This window comes from Rhinatrema bivittatum, chromosome 1 (genome assembly GCF_901001135.1).
Source record: "Rhinatrema bivittatum chromosome 1, aRhiBiv1.1, whole genome shotgun sequence".
Taxonomy (NCBI): domain Eukaryota; kingdom Metazoa; phylum Chordata; class Amphibia; order Gymnophiona; family Rhinatrematidae; genus Rhinatrema; species Rhinatrema bivittatum.
In genome coordinates this window covers 752,167,114-752,180,051 of record NC_042615.1, presented here as the reverse complement: position 1 = coordinate 752,180,051, position 12,938 = coordinate 752,167,114, and the positions used below count along the sequence as shown (strand labels likewise).

Genomic DNA, 12,938 nt, shown 5'->3' with positions numbered 1-12,938 from the left:
CTTGCAGCTGAGGTCCATGAGCAGTACTCCAGCAGAACCCCCATGAATCACTGCTTCTAAAATAAAAGTTGAATTTCATTTGTCTTATTCTGAATGTGGCATGTTTAAGAGGATAGGATCTCTTGGGAAAGGTTTACAGCCCATATTAAACACTTGTAAAACTTGTGGCTGAGGAATTTTTAATGCACTGTTTATATACATACATCTGAGCGGTGGTAGAGCCCCACTTTCTCTGAGCTGATTTGGCCACCAAGGCGATCCTCAAAACAGTTTTCTTTAATGTCCAATCTGCCTAGAGTATCTCGCAAGATATGTTTTTAAATTAGTGTATTAGTTATTGTACTTTTCCTGCTGTCAGTTACAATGTAAACCGGTATGATGTTTGTACACTAATGTCGATATATAAAAGCCTCAAAATAAATAAATAAAAATAGAAATTAAAATGAAGACCTACAAAGGTATGGTTTTTACAGACCACTTACAAGATGACAGGTGTTTACATTAATTAATTGTAAAAATCACTATCATAATGGGCACTTTTGTTGGCATTTTCAGCAGAAAAGCCAAAGATTGTGCAAGCATGGTTTTACCGCTAGACATGAAACCTTCAGAATAGGATTGAAGTACAGCTTCAGAGCTGCCAGAACTGTATCTGTGTGGATAAATGGAAGACTTTTATTTCCAGCACTGTTGATACGACACCTTTCCCAAGGTTAAAATATAACATGTGAATGAATACTAGATATGAGTGCAAATAACAGCAACTGAAATGGAGAAAAGAAATGAAGAGAATTGTAAAAGAGAAAAAAGGGGAGCAAAACAAAAAAAAAAGCAAAAAGTGGAATAGAATAGGAAATTAATCTGTTAACTTTACTGTAAATATAAATCAGCAATGCACCATCCAGATACATGTTTGATTTATTTTTAGCTTTTAAGCATGATGTGATTCCTTTGTAAAAAAAAACAAAACAAAAAACTGTTCTGATAAATAAGTTTTGAGTTGCTTTACTGTCTCTTTCAGAACAGTGTATTAAACTGTCCAGTGTAAAATATGAATGAGGGAATTGCCCTGATTTTTTTTTCTTTCTCTTTTTTTTTTTAAAACAGTGTTTAGGAGATGGAACGTAACGGTAGCTGGCACCTGCATTAAATATCTGTCTGGACCACAGCATCCAAAATCTTCAGGATGAATGGGGATATGCCTCATGTTCCCATTACTACTCTTGCAGGGATCGCTAGTCTCACAGACTGTAAGTAATTTATTTAAATTGCTTTTCTATATAACACTTTTTTCACTGCAAAATATTTTGTACTGTAATATTTTCTTTATAATTAAGACTTCAGTTTTTTGTCTTCCTGATGCTCAGTATGGAGGTAATTTTCAAAAGGATAAACACATGTAAATGTAACTGCTATTGTAGCAATTTTCAAAAGCGATAAAGTGCACTTTCGTGGGTAAATCTTTTGGACAATTCAATGACATATATTGTATGAACTTTCAAATGCCCACTTACACGGATAAAGTACATTTACATGTGGAAATCCCATTTAAATGTGTAAATCCTTTTGAAAATCAGGCCCTTAGTGCATTTTCATGTAATTTTCATTTTTGTTTTGTGTGGTTAAGGGGAAAAAAGTTTTTGCTCTTAAGACCAAATGCAGTTTGTCTACTTGGCATCTTCAGAAAATGAAATGCACTGATCAATTGACCAGATAATATACTCTATCAGTGGAATTCCTTGGAAAATGTTTAACTTTGGAGAACGGTACTTAGAGGTAAGTAATATCTAGGGAAAACATGCCAACATTTTTAGGAGCTGGGGGAAAATTATTATTTATATCTAGAAAAAGGTAAAGATAAGTCTTATTTATTAGCTTTTTTTTATACTGACATTCGTGGGTACATCATGCCGGTTTACAATTTATTTATTTAATTCTTTTTAATATACCAATGCTCAAGACCAGGTCTTATCGTACCGGTTTACAATAAACTAAGGTGGGGTAAACCAGTTAACACAGAGAGCGAAAGTTACATTACAACAGGGAATGTGGAACCAGGATGTTAGAAAAAAAGGGATAGATTAACAATGTCTAACTGGAGAGCGGTGCATGTAAGCAGAGAACAATTGCTTACATGGTAAAATTATATACAGTTTAAACAGAGGAGTCAGTAGGGCACGTTATATAAAAGCGTAGTTAGCAGAAAACAATATAACTGAAGGAATATAACTGAAGGAAGAAAATACAAACAACTAGGGTGGGGGGAGGGGAGTAGCTGAGAAGAGAGTAGGAACGAGCGAAGGGAGGGAAAGAAAGAGAGATGGAAATGGAATAGGAACAGTACCTGAAGGAGAGAGGTTTCAGAGATGGGAAAACCATCCGATAAGCACTATATATTACATTGCAAATGATATACTCAGAAGGGAATATATATAACAATGAAATTATACATTCGAAAAGCGCTAAATACAACCTTGCAGGAATTGATATCAATAAAGGTAAGGGGACTAGGGGAGGGGAGGAATATACAATGCTGCAGGATTATGGGAAGATAACAGAGCATAAAGGGGGGGAAGAGGGGGGTGGAAAGGAGGGTACAGGGGAGGATAAAGGAGGAGGCACTAAATACAGGTAATCGGCTTATATGGTTGTCAACCTGGCGAGGGAAAGATGAGGTAGAGGAGAAGGCAATCAGTGCAATAATGACAAGGCTCTTTCTCTGGAAGAAGAGAGGGAGCAGAGGGACTAAGTTGGATCTGAGTCAGGGTAAGCCAATTTAAAGAGCCCTGTCTTAACCCCTTTTTTGAATTTCCGAGAACATGGTTCTAATTGGAGCTCAATTGGCATGGTATTCCAGAGAGTGGGGCCTGCGATGGAAAGGGCTCTTTCTCTGGTGGAAGTGTGGTGTGCGATTTTAAGGGTGGGGGTGTAGAAGTTTCCTGTGAGTGTGGTTCTGGTGGGACGACTGGAGGAACGGAAGCGTAGCGCATCTTCGAGCCAGGAGTGATTATGGTTGTGCAGGGAGTTGTGAATGATGGGTGAGTGTTTTGTATCTGATGCGGGAGGAGATGGGTAGCCAGTGGAGGTCCTTGAGAATGATGGGGGTGATGTGGTTGGCTTTGTGGGTATTTGTTAGAATTCTAGCCATAGCATTCTGCAACATTTGAAGGGGTTTAATAGTCTTGATGTCGTCATTGCTTTGTGTCAGTCTGACTTTTATACCATAGCTTTCAAAGAAACCTTTTAGAAATCTTTATGGGTATACTTCTGTGTATACTGCATTGTCCCTCAGTTCTTCTTAGCAGTATAGATGCTTGTTTTTTCTTATCACAACAATCCTCAAATAACTTTATCATTTTTTGGCTGTTTGTATTCATCTGGTACAAGTTTGTGTCTGAAAATATTTTTCTAGTTCTCTAGATAGATTTAATTTGTCACGTCTTAAGTACTCCTATTTTTCATTTTCTGTCAGTCAGCCTACTTTTAAGTTGTGGCCCCAGACAAACCTCATGGTCATATTTTTTATTTTCTGACATCTATAAGTAAAAAATTGCATCTTTTGATTTTGCTTTGTCAGTTTTTTTGCAGCATGTCTGAGAAGTTTTGTCCCAAGTGTAGGCAGATGTCCATCATGGACTATCACCAGACTTGCTTAGAAACATTTTGGGGGAAGTTCATGATTGAATCCTTTATAACATGTGCTTAACGATGTCTCCAGAGGCAAGCAAGCTCCTCAAGATGACTGTAGCCTTACCTTGAAGAACTGAAGAAGATTGAGTCTAATGAACTGGTGTCAAAGGTTAAGCAGAAGGATCATGGAGCAGCATTGTCTGCTGGTGGTACAAAAGTGCAGAAAGAGGACCCATATATGAAAACTTTGTGCTTCCAGGTTGTTACAAGCACTGGTCTTTGAGTGCTCAGGTATGAAGCCAAAGGGCCATGCTGCTGAAGATTGATCTAAAGATCTAACACCGATCTCCTTTGACAGGCAGTTCTGATAGCAGGGCTTCTGGAATCTTCTCTCCAACACGCTGAGGTAGATCTTAAAGTACGCGCGCGTACTTTTGTTCACGCAACCGGCGCAAACAAAAGTAAGCCGGATTTTATAACATACGCACGTAGCCGCGCTTATCTTAAAATCCGGGGTCGGTGCGTGCAAGGCTGCGCAAAATCGGCAGCCTGCGCGCGCCGAGCTGTGCAGCCTGCCTCCATTCCCTCCCTTCCCCTATCTAACCCATCCCCCAGCCCTACCTAAATCCCCCCCCCCCTTACCTTTGTTGTGCAAGTTACGCCTGCTTGTGGCAGGCGTAACTTGCGCGCACCACCTCGGCATCCCCCGGCACAGGCTGCAGTGCTGAGGGACTCGGGACCGCCCTCCCGGCCCGCCCCGGACTGCCCCCTGGACATGCCCCCCGGACACACCCCCTCCCGCCCCTTTTACGAAGCCCCGGGAATTATGCGCGTCCCGGGGCTTTGTGCGCGCCGGCGGCCTATGCAAAATAGGCGCGCCGGCGTGCGAGTGCCTTGCGTGCGTAAATCCGGCAGGATTTACGTGCGCAGGGCTTTTAAAATCTACTCCTCAGTGTTTTGAGAGGAGGCTAACTCTTGCCTGTCCAGGGCACTTGCTGCTTCATTCTCTAGAGATCCAGCTTCAGGCTTTTGGCACTTGTGGAGACACTTCAAAGAAGGTTGGTCCCTCTGCTGAGGCCCAGTGCATAATTGGCTAGTAATCTTTGAGGTAGAACTTCACAGAAGAATTTCAGAGGCAGTTGCTCAGCATATTAAGAGAACTGAGCAGCAGCCATCAACTATCTCAATCCCATTCGGAGCATCAAGCAATCTGCCTCCTGTTGCTTCTCACTGGGCTGTCGATTCCAAATGTTTGGTTTGGCGCAGCGTGCACAAGTCAGAACTAAACAAGTTCAGAGGGGAAAGCTTATTCATATGCTCCACAGTTTCAAAAGCTGACCTTTTGTATCAGAAGGATGCCAAATTTATAGGGCAATGCAAATTCGGATGTCATCTCCTGATTTGAGAGTAAATCTGAGCAGCTTGGGGTACTATGCCCAGGCAGGCAAAGGATTAGACTAGTCCCAATTTCAACACTAGCCTGTGATTATCAAATCCACCCTGGAAAGAGCCAAGAAGCATAGGACGCACTCTTCAGAACTTCAATGCGAGTGCCAGACTTTGTGGGAAGAAGCACTGTCAGAATACCATGGGAAGAAGCACTGTCAGAATACCATGCCCTAGGTGCGCGTAACAGTCTTCAACACTTCCATGGTCCAATATTTGTATTCCATTTTGGAAATGGCACAGAAATGAATGGGACGAAAGTTACTACCCTTGAGAGAAACTTGGGGGTATCCTGCATGGAATGGCAGATACTACCATAAGCTTGCTGGGCAGACTGGATGGGCCATCTGGTCCTTTGTTTCCCATCATTACTATGTTACTGTGACATGACTAACTGGCCCATTCAGGCGTATGTTCCCAAGTGCACTAATATACTGTGAACTCCGACTCAGATATGAGCATGTAGGCTCATCAACACAAGGCAAACCAGAAACCTCTTAAAAAAACCAACCCAAACCAAACATTCAATGCTGCAGAAATCAGGAGTTGGTGGAGGTAGAAGCAGCAGCACCAAAGGCTTGGAACTGAAATGTGCCAGCATCTAAGAGATACAGTGCTGAACTGTTGGCCTCAACATATTGAAGTTGAGAAAGATCTGTGCTAAAGATGCACAGAGAAGACCCATTTGTTCCAAAAGACTAGAGCCATGAAGCACTGACACTGAAGAAACATGACATGAAACAGTTGGCACAGAAACATTGGCAAAGAGATTTACCACCAATGCTGAAGCATTGGCACCAAGAATCTCTGGTGCCAAAACATCGGTGCTGAGAATCACTGGTGCAAGAAAAAAGCGTAATGGAGCATTTGGAACTGAAACATCTGTGCAAACATATTTGCTCACCGCAAGATACATCTCCATCTCTTTGAAGGGAAAACATACAGAAACATCAAGTGGTATGATCTCACCTTTATATTGAAATCTCAGGAAGATTCAACAGAAATTATAAGTCCAGATATCCTACCACAGCAACTAATGGAGGAGGGACATTATTTGTGCAGAAATAATGGACTAATTTCTTTAATATATATGTGAAGCAAATACCTCGACAACAGATACCTCTCAACCCTTACTGGAAAAATTACAAGAACATCTACAAACTAAACTCCCACTTTATTCTTCAAAAAGGGGAAAGAAAAGACAGGAAAAGCCCAAAGAAACATCTTCATTTATACAAACTATATTGGATGAGTCATATAATTCACATGATTCTATATTCATATAAACAGATGTATCATCGCCTGAATCACCACCTGACTCAACACCAGAACTGCACAGGAGTTTAACACCACTAGAAGACTCCACATATCCAAGTTTTCAACAAAAATGTCAGAAGCAATACAATTCTCTTTAGAAAAGGATCCAGAAGAAATAAGAAACTTACAAGGAGTCCTAAGATTTATCCAACCTCTGAAACAATATAAAGCACTAACTGTGCATGAAGATCTTATGAAAGTCCAAACAAAACTCTGGAGAACAACTTTCACCAGATCACCGGTGAAATACAGGATTCAAAACTAATCATGTCATTAAAGGGTGCAGCTTCCACATGACTCTATCATCGTAGAGTCTGTGATGAAAAGAACAAAGAAGACTTATTCAAATTTACCTCCAGGGAAAGATTAAAAAAAAAAAAAATCAATCCTCTTGATAAACTCTTAGGAAAAGAGTATTACAGGCTACTACCTTACAAGTCAGAATTGCTGCCCATCAGATACATATGATCCAATACCTTTATAATCTTGAGAAATTATAAAATAGGTCCAAAAACCTGCCAGATGAACAAGCAGCCTACAGTGAAATCATGGCAGATACGAAAGACTCTGCAAAACATATCACACATTTGATTTGACTCTTTTGATACTGCTGCAAAGGTATCTGCAATAGTCATTATAGCAAGAAGGCTAGAATGACTAAGAGTGTCAAGCCTCAGAGATGATGTCCATGAAAAATTGGCAGCTACACCTTGTACCACTGATAGTTTGTTTGGGCATAAAATAAAGGAGACAGTTGAAGCAATAAGAAAAAGAAGAATACAGCACTTCAGTCTCCCTTCCCCTCACAGTATAGACGAGAACCTTATAAAAGGTCGTCATTTTATTCACAAAGAAGAAAAGTATAATCCATACTATGTGTACTGAGAATATCCAACAATCATACAACAGCAATACTATTCACAGCAGCAAACTTAGCTGCCACAATCCAGACAACAAAATCACACCAGATCTAAAAAAAAGACCAGGCAATCAGCCTCTCCAGAGATTCACTCCATCTTTTTGACTACGATCCAACATACTGCCAAAGCCCATTTCCAAACCTGAATATTAGGGGTAAGACTTCAATTCTTCTAAACTCCTGAAGTCAGATAACATTCAAACAAAAATTGGGCTTAAATAATAAACAAAAGATTTCCTAAATAAAACTTGCCACTTCTAAATCCCCTGACCTACCATCAGCATCAAATAACCATTCTATAAAGTGAGCTGAAATCATTGATTCAGACAAAGGGAAGTCAAAAAGGGTCAGGGTTTTATTCCAGATATTTCTTGATTCTGAAAAAGACAGATTTCCACCAATACTAGATCTCAGAGATTTGAATATCTAAAAAAGCAAAAGTTCAAGATGAATTCTATAGGTACAATATTACCACTCCCACTAAAAGGGGATTGGCTATAACATCTTTGGACCTAAACATTGCCTATGCTCACATTCTGATCAACAGAGCACATCAAATATCTGAGGGTTATCCTAAAAGATCACATTAGCAATACATGGTATTGCCTTTTGATCTCGCACTGGCACCCAGAGTATTCACTAAATGCCTAGCAATAGTAGTAACAGCTAACCTATGAAGAGAACGTGTTAGTATTTCCATACTTTAAACCAGTGGTTCTCTACCATTTTTGTGTTGTGGCAAACCTGGCATTGGGCTCACTTCATCATGGCACGCAAGCACCTTCTCTATCCCCCATTCCCTTGGCATAATTCTCTTTTCTTCCTGCCCCCCCCCCCCCCCATCATCAGCTTCCCTTCCCTCTCCCCTCAATCTTCCACCCCATCACATCATCACCATCTTTTCTCCTCTTCCCTCTCCCCTCTCCCTTCACTCCAGTGCAGTCCTCATCTTCTCGCTACCACTCTTGGCATCATCACCTTCTCTTCTCTGTCCCCACCCATCACCTCTGGTATCCTTACCTTTTCCTCCCATCCCTCTTCCCCTATCCCCCCCAGCATCATCACCTTCTTGTCCCCTTCTCTCTACACCCTGGCATCATCACCTTTTCTTTCCCTTTCCTTTTCTCTCTCCTCTAACCCCTGCATCATCACCTTTTCACGTAGATAAGCAGCTGAATTAGCCATGCTGCTGAGAATGTCTTCCGTGCCACTTGTTGGCGGAGCTCTCTAAATCTAGTAAAGTCTTTCAGCTAGCTGCTCCCTCTTTTATCTTCTCTGATTTGCCTCAGGCTCCTCAGTCAGTTTTTTTCCACGTGGCAGTTAGCAGGCGGAGCTCTACTTTCCTGAGAGACTGAGAAGTTTCAGTGAAAAATAACCCCCAGAACTAAACAGAAGTTTGAATTGATTTGAACAGCAGCTAGAGACATGCCACGTCCTGGTTTCAAATTTTGTTCCTGTGGCAAAATAATGGCCACCGATGGCCACATTTTCTGCTATTTATGTCTGGCACCCTTCCATGACCAGTCAAACTGTGCGGACTGTGGACGCATGTCCCCAAAAGCCCAGCGCCAGTGGGCTGCCAAGCTTCAGGAATTTCAATCCAGAGCTTCGGGCTCTTATGCCCCTTCTGAGGCCTCAGTAAGATCATACCCAGGCCCAAAAAGAAAGAAAAGGTCTCCTTCGTTGACGAGGACCTCTTCAGCCGACCCTCCCCCAGGTCAGAACACCCGCTGTTGCTTGCCCGCCAAAAATTGGCACGGTGCGGGAGATGCATCTGTGGCATCACGGCCGCATGCCTCATCGCTGCTCAGAAGATAAACTAGCTGACTCCGCTCCGAGGCATCGACGCACCAACAAAGGACCAAAGCACCGACGAAAAGATGCTATTGCATCGAAGCTATGCCATTCCAGCGCATCATTGACGCACCTGATGCAAGGAGGCAACTGCGTCGCATCCTTGCCCAATCGCACCACAGACAGTCGACTCGCATTGGCGCACATAGCGATTTGCCGACACACTCGACTCAAAAACACCCTAAGAAGCACCACTCGGGCTATAAAAGACTCAGAGAGGCGTCACCACTCTTGATAGTGGAGTCAGATTCAGACGTTTCACCACCTCACACATCTGACACGACTCCTACATCACCGGGGGCATTGTCATCTGTTTCCCTGACCTCCATGGGCGCCCTCGACCCTGAGCAGCCTCAACTGGCTCCACGAGTTGTTCTACCTGAAAAAGCTACCAGTAAAAGATGAACACAAGTGGATGTAATTCGGCCTACTCTACCACAGATTACAGAATCATCACCTACACCATCGTCGTCAGGATTGGCTACTTAAGCCATGTCTCAAATTACAAATATATTGACTAATTTCTTATAGTCAATAGAAAAGTCTCAATTACCGCCTCAACTGTCTTCTCCCACATCACCGGCAGTTCTGGAAGATCCAGTGATACCAGGCCCAGCACCAAAGGACCTTCCAATCTCACCTCCAATTGCAGTTGAGGAAATTTTGGATTCAGATTCCTCCACGGGTTACCCGTCTGATCCAGTGGAGGTTCCCCCGGAACCGTCTTCACCTCCATAAGACCTGACATATTCACAGTTCATAGAAAAAGTTGGACAAATACTTAACATGGAAACAAGGAGGATTCTTGATCCACGTCAGGAAATGTTAGGCATATTAAAAATTTGATACGCCTACTGAACCAGTGGCCCTACCACAGCATCCTGTTTTGACAGCGCTGATGGAAAAGTCGTGGGACACTCCATTGTCCATCCCGCCGACATCACGAAAAATCGATTTAAAATACAGAATGAAAGATTCTCCCTTCCATTCCTCAGTTCAACTACCACATCATTCTGTGGTAGTTGAGTGGCTATGCAAAAGGCTCATAAATCGAGAATCCATTCCAACACACCGCCAACCAAGGAAAACAAAACACTGCATGATTTTGCAAAAAAATCCTTTCAATCCGCGATGTTAAATGCTCGTATTCAAAACCACCAGTTTTACATCGCACAATATCAAATTTGCAGATGACACAAAATTGTTCAGAGTAGTTAAATCACAAGCAGATTGTGATAAATTGCAGGAAGACCTTGTGAGACTGGAAAATTGGGCATCCAAATGGCAGATGAAATTTAATGTGGATAAGTGCAAGGTGATGCATATAGGGAAAAATAACCCATGCTATAATTACACAATGTTGGGTTCCATATTAGGTGCTACAACCCAAGAAAGAGATCTAGGTGTCATAGTGGATAACACATTGAAATCGTTGGTTCAGTGTGCTGCGGCAGTCAAAAAAGCAAACAGAATGTTGGGAATTATTAGAAAGGGAATGGTGAATAAAGCGGAAAATGTCATAATGCCTCTGTATCGCTCCATGGTGAGACCGCACCTTGAATACTGTGTACAATTCTGGTCACCGCATCTCAAAAAAGATATAATTGCGATGGAGAAGGTACAGAGAAGGGCGACCAAAATAAGGGGAATGGAACAGCTCCCCTATGAGGAAAGAAAGACTAAAGAGGTTAGGACTTTTCAGCTTGGAGAAGAGACCGCTGAGGGGGGATATGATAGAGGTGTTTAAAATCATGCGAGGTCTAGAAGGGGTAGATGTGAATCAGTTATTTACTCTTTCAGATAATAGAAAGACTAGGGGGCACTCCATGAAGTTAGCATGTGGCACATTTAAAACTAATTAGAGAAAGTTCTTTCTCACAGGACAAGCAGCATGATAGTCCTCATATAATGGGTGACATTATCAGGATGGAGCCCAATCATGGAACACTTTTGTCAAAGTTTCTAGAACTTTGACAAAACTCCATCGACAGCTTCGATGTCGTCCGAGCCGGTGCCATCGACCTCTCACCAGCAACGGGACACCACTACTGTTCGACCGGCATCGACAATTCCAAAAGTGTCGATAGCCTCCTTGCCTCCTCAGGAAAAGGACCGAGGAGAATATCGTGAAAAGCATCGACACCGGCATCAGAAGGCTCAGTCCGCCGATCCAGGCAAGTCCTCTGCATTGACGTTGATAGAGCCACTGACAAAGAAGCCCTGTCCAGAAAAGACCCCATCCTCTTCTGTGACCGGGTCACCGAGGCGTTCCCCCACCTTCAGTGATGATGGGATCCGGGTTTCCACCTTTTCCGGTGAACCCTCCGGCTACACCAGTGCTGCCTCCTACTCCGGTGCCGGGGTTCCATGCCCTAGGCTTCCACGAGGAATTTGATCGGATGATCCAAAAGGCCATCGGTAAAGCACTTCAGGGCTTCCATCGATGCTGATACCGGTCCCTGAGCCAGTCACCGATCCGATTCCCATAGCGCTTGCTCCGCTACTGGGTAGACTGGATGCATTGATCGGTGCCCTGCCTCCGATGGAACCGAGAGCACCGGTGGGTCAAGTGCCTTCGACACAGATTCCATTATCATCCAATGATGAAGAAACATAGATTCCCAGACCACCGACTCGTCCATCGATGTCACCGGTCCCTTCGGTTCCTCTATCGATGCCTTGGCCTGGTCCTTCAGGATTTGCACCCTTTCTCCCTACTGGAGACCCACTAGGTGCTGGAGATCAGCCCTATAATCCTTGGACCGATGATTTGTCCCAGGATACAGATGATCTACCACAAGAGCCCTCTCCCCCAGATGAAAGACGACATTCTCCACCAGAAGATCTGTCTTTTATCAATTTCATTAAGGAAATGTCTGAAACTATTCCTTTCCAACTTCTGATAGAAGAGTACTCTAGGCACAAGATGCTGGAAGTACTCCAATTTCTTGATGCTCCTAAGGAAATCATGTCCATACCTATTCATGAAATCCTGTTTGATCTCCTGAAAAGAAACTGGGAACACCCATGTTCGGTCCCACCTGTCAACTGCAAGACAGATGCCACCTATCTGGTAGTCAGCTCCTGGGTTCCAGAAGTCTGTTGGATCAATATTCTGTGGTTGTTGAGTCAGCCCAGAAGAAGGCACGACGTTCAAAACCTCATTCCTCCATATCTCATAGCTTCTTACCAGTTATATATGACCCAGTATAACAGAGATCTCTTTAAAAGGATCCAGGACTTCTCTGATTCGTTACCAGAGCAACTTCATACTCAACTTCATACTCTAGCTCAGAAAGGTCTGGATGCCGGAAAACACTAGGTCCGTGCTGCTTATGATATCTACGACACTGCCTCTAGAGTGTCTGCAGTGGGGATTAATGCACGAAAATGGGCCTGGCTCAAATCCTTGGACAAGACCAGAATTCCAAGACAGGTTAGAAGATCTACCCTGTGTGGGAGATAATCTCTTCGGGGAAAAGATCAGAGAGACCATGGCGCAGTTGAAGGACCACCATGAAATGCTGCGCCAGCTTTCTTCTGTGCCGTCTGAGTTCCCTTCCACGCCTAAGAGAACTTTCAGACGAGACTCCTAAGTGGCCAACCTACAAGCCAAGAAAATTTTATCCTCCGGCTTCTAGAGGATGCCCTTCCAGACCTTACCAAAAAGGTCAATCCAGGCAGACTCTGCCTCAAAAGTCTCAACTAGCTTCTCAGCCTGGACCAGCGTCAGGGTTTTGACTCCTTCCTAGAGAGTGTAAGCCAACTTCCT

The 12,938-nt window shown here is 43.1% G+C and overlaps 1 protein-coding gene across 4 annotated transcripts in view; it reads left to right on the top strand.

Annotated features, from left to right (window-relative positions):
- Positions 1–12,938, top strand: part of NIPBL (NIPBL cohesin loading factor) — a 1,214,062-nt gene that overhangs the window by 188,794 nt on the left and 1,012,330 nt on the right. For all 4 annotated transcript variants that reach the window (XM_029578690.1, XM_029578673.1, XM_029578682.1 and 1 more), the window contains exon 2: positions 1,108–1,250. In XM_029578690.1, coding sequence (XP_029434550.1) covers positions 1,187–1,250 — 64 coding nt within the window. In that variant the 5' untranslated portion in view covers positions 1,108–1,186. The remainder of the gene's footprint in view (positions 1–1,107; positions 1,251–12,938) is intronic.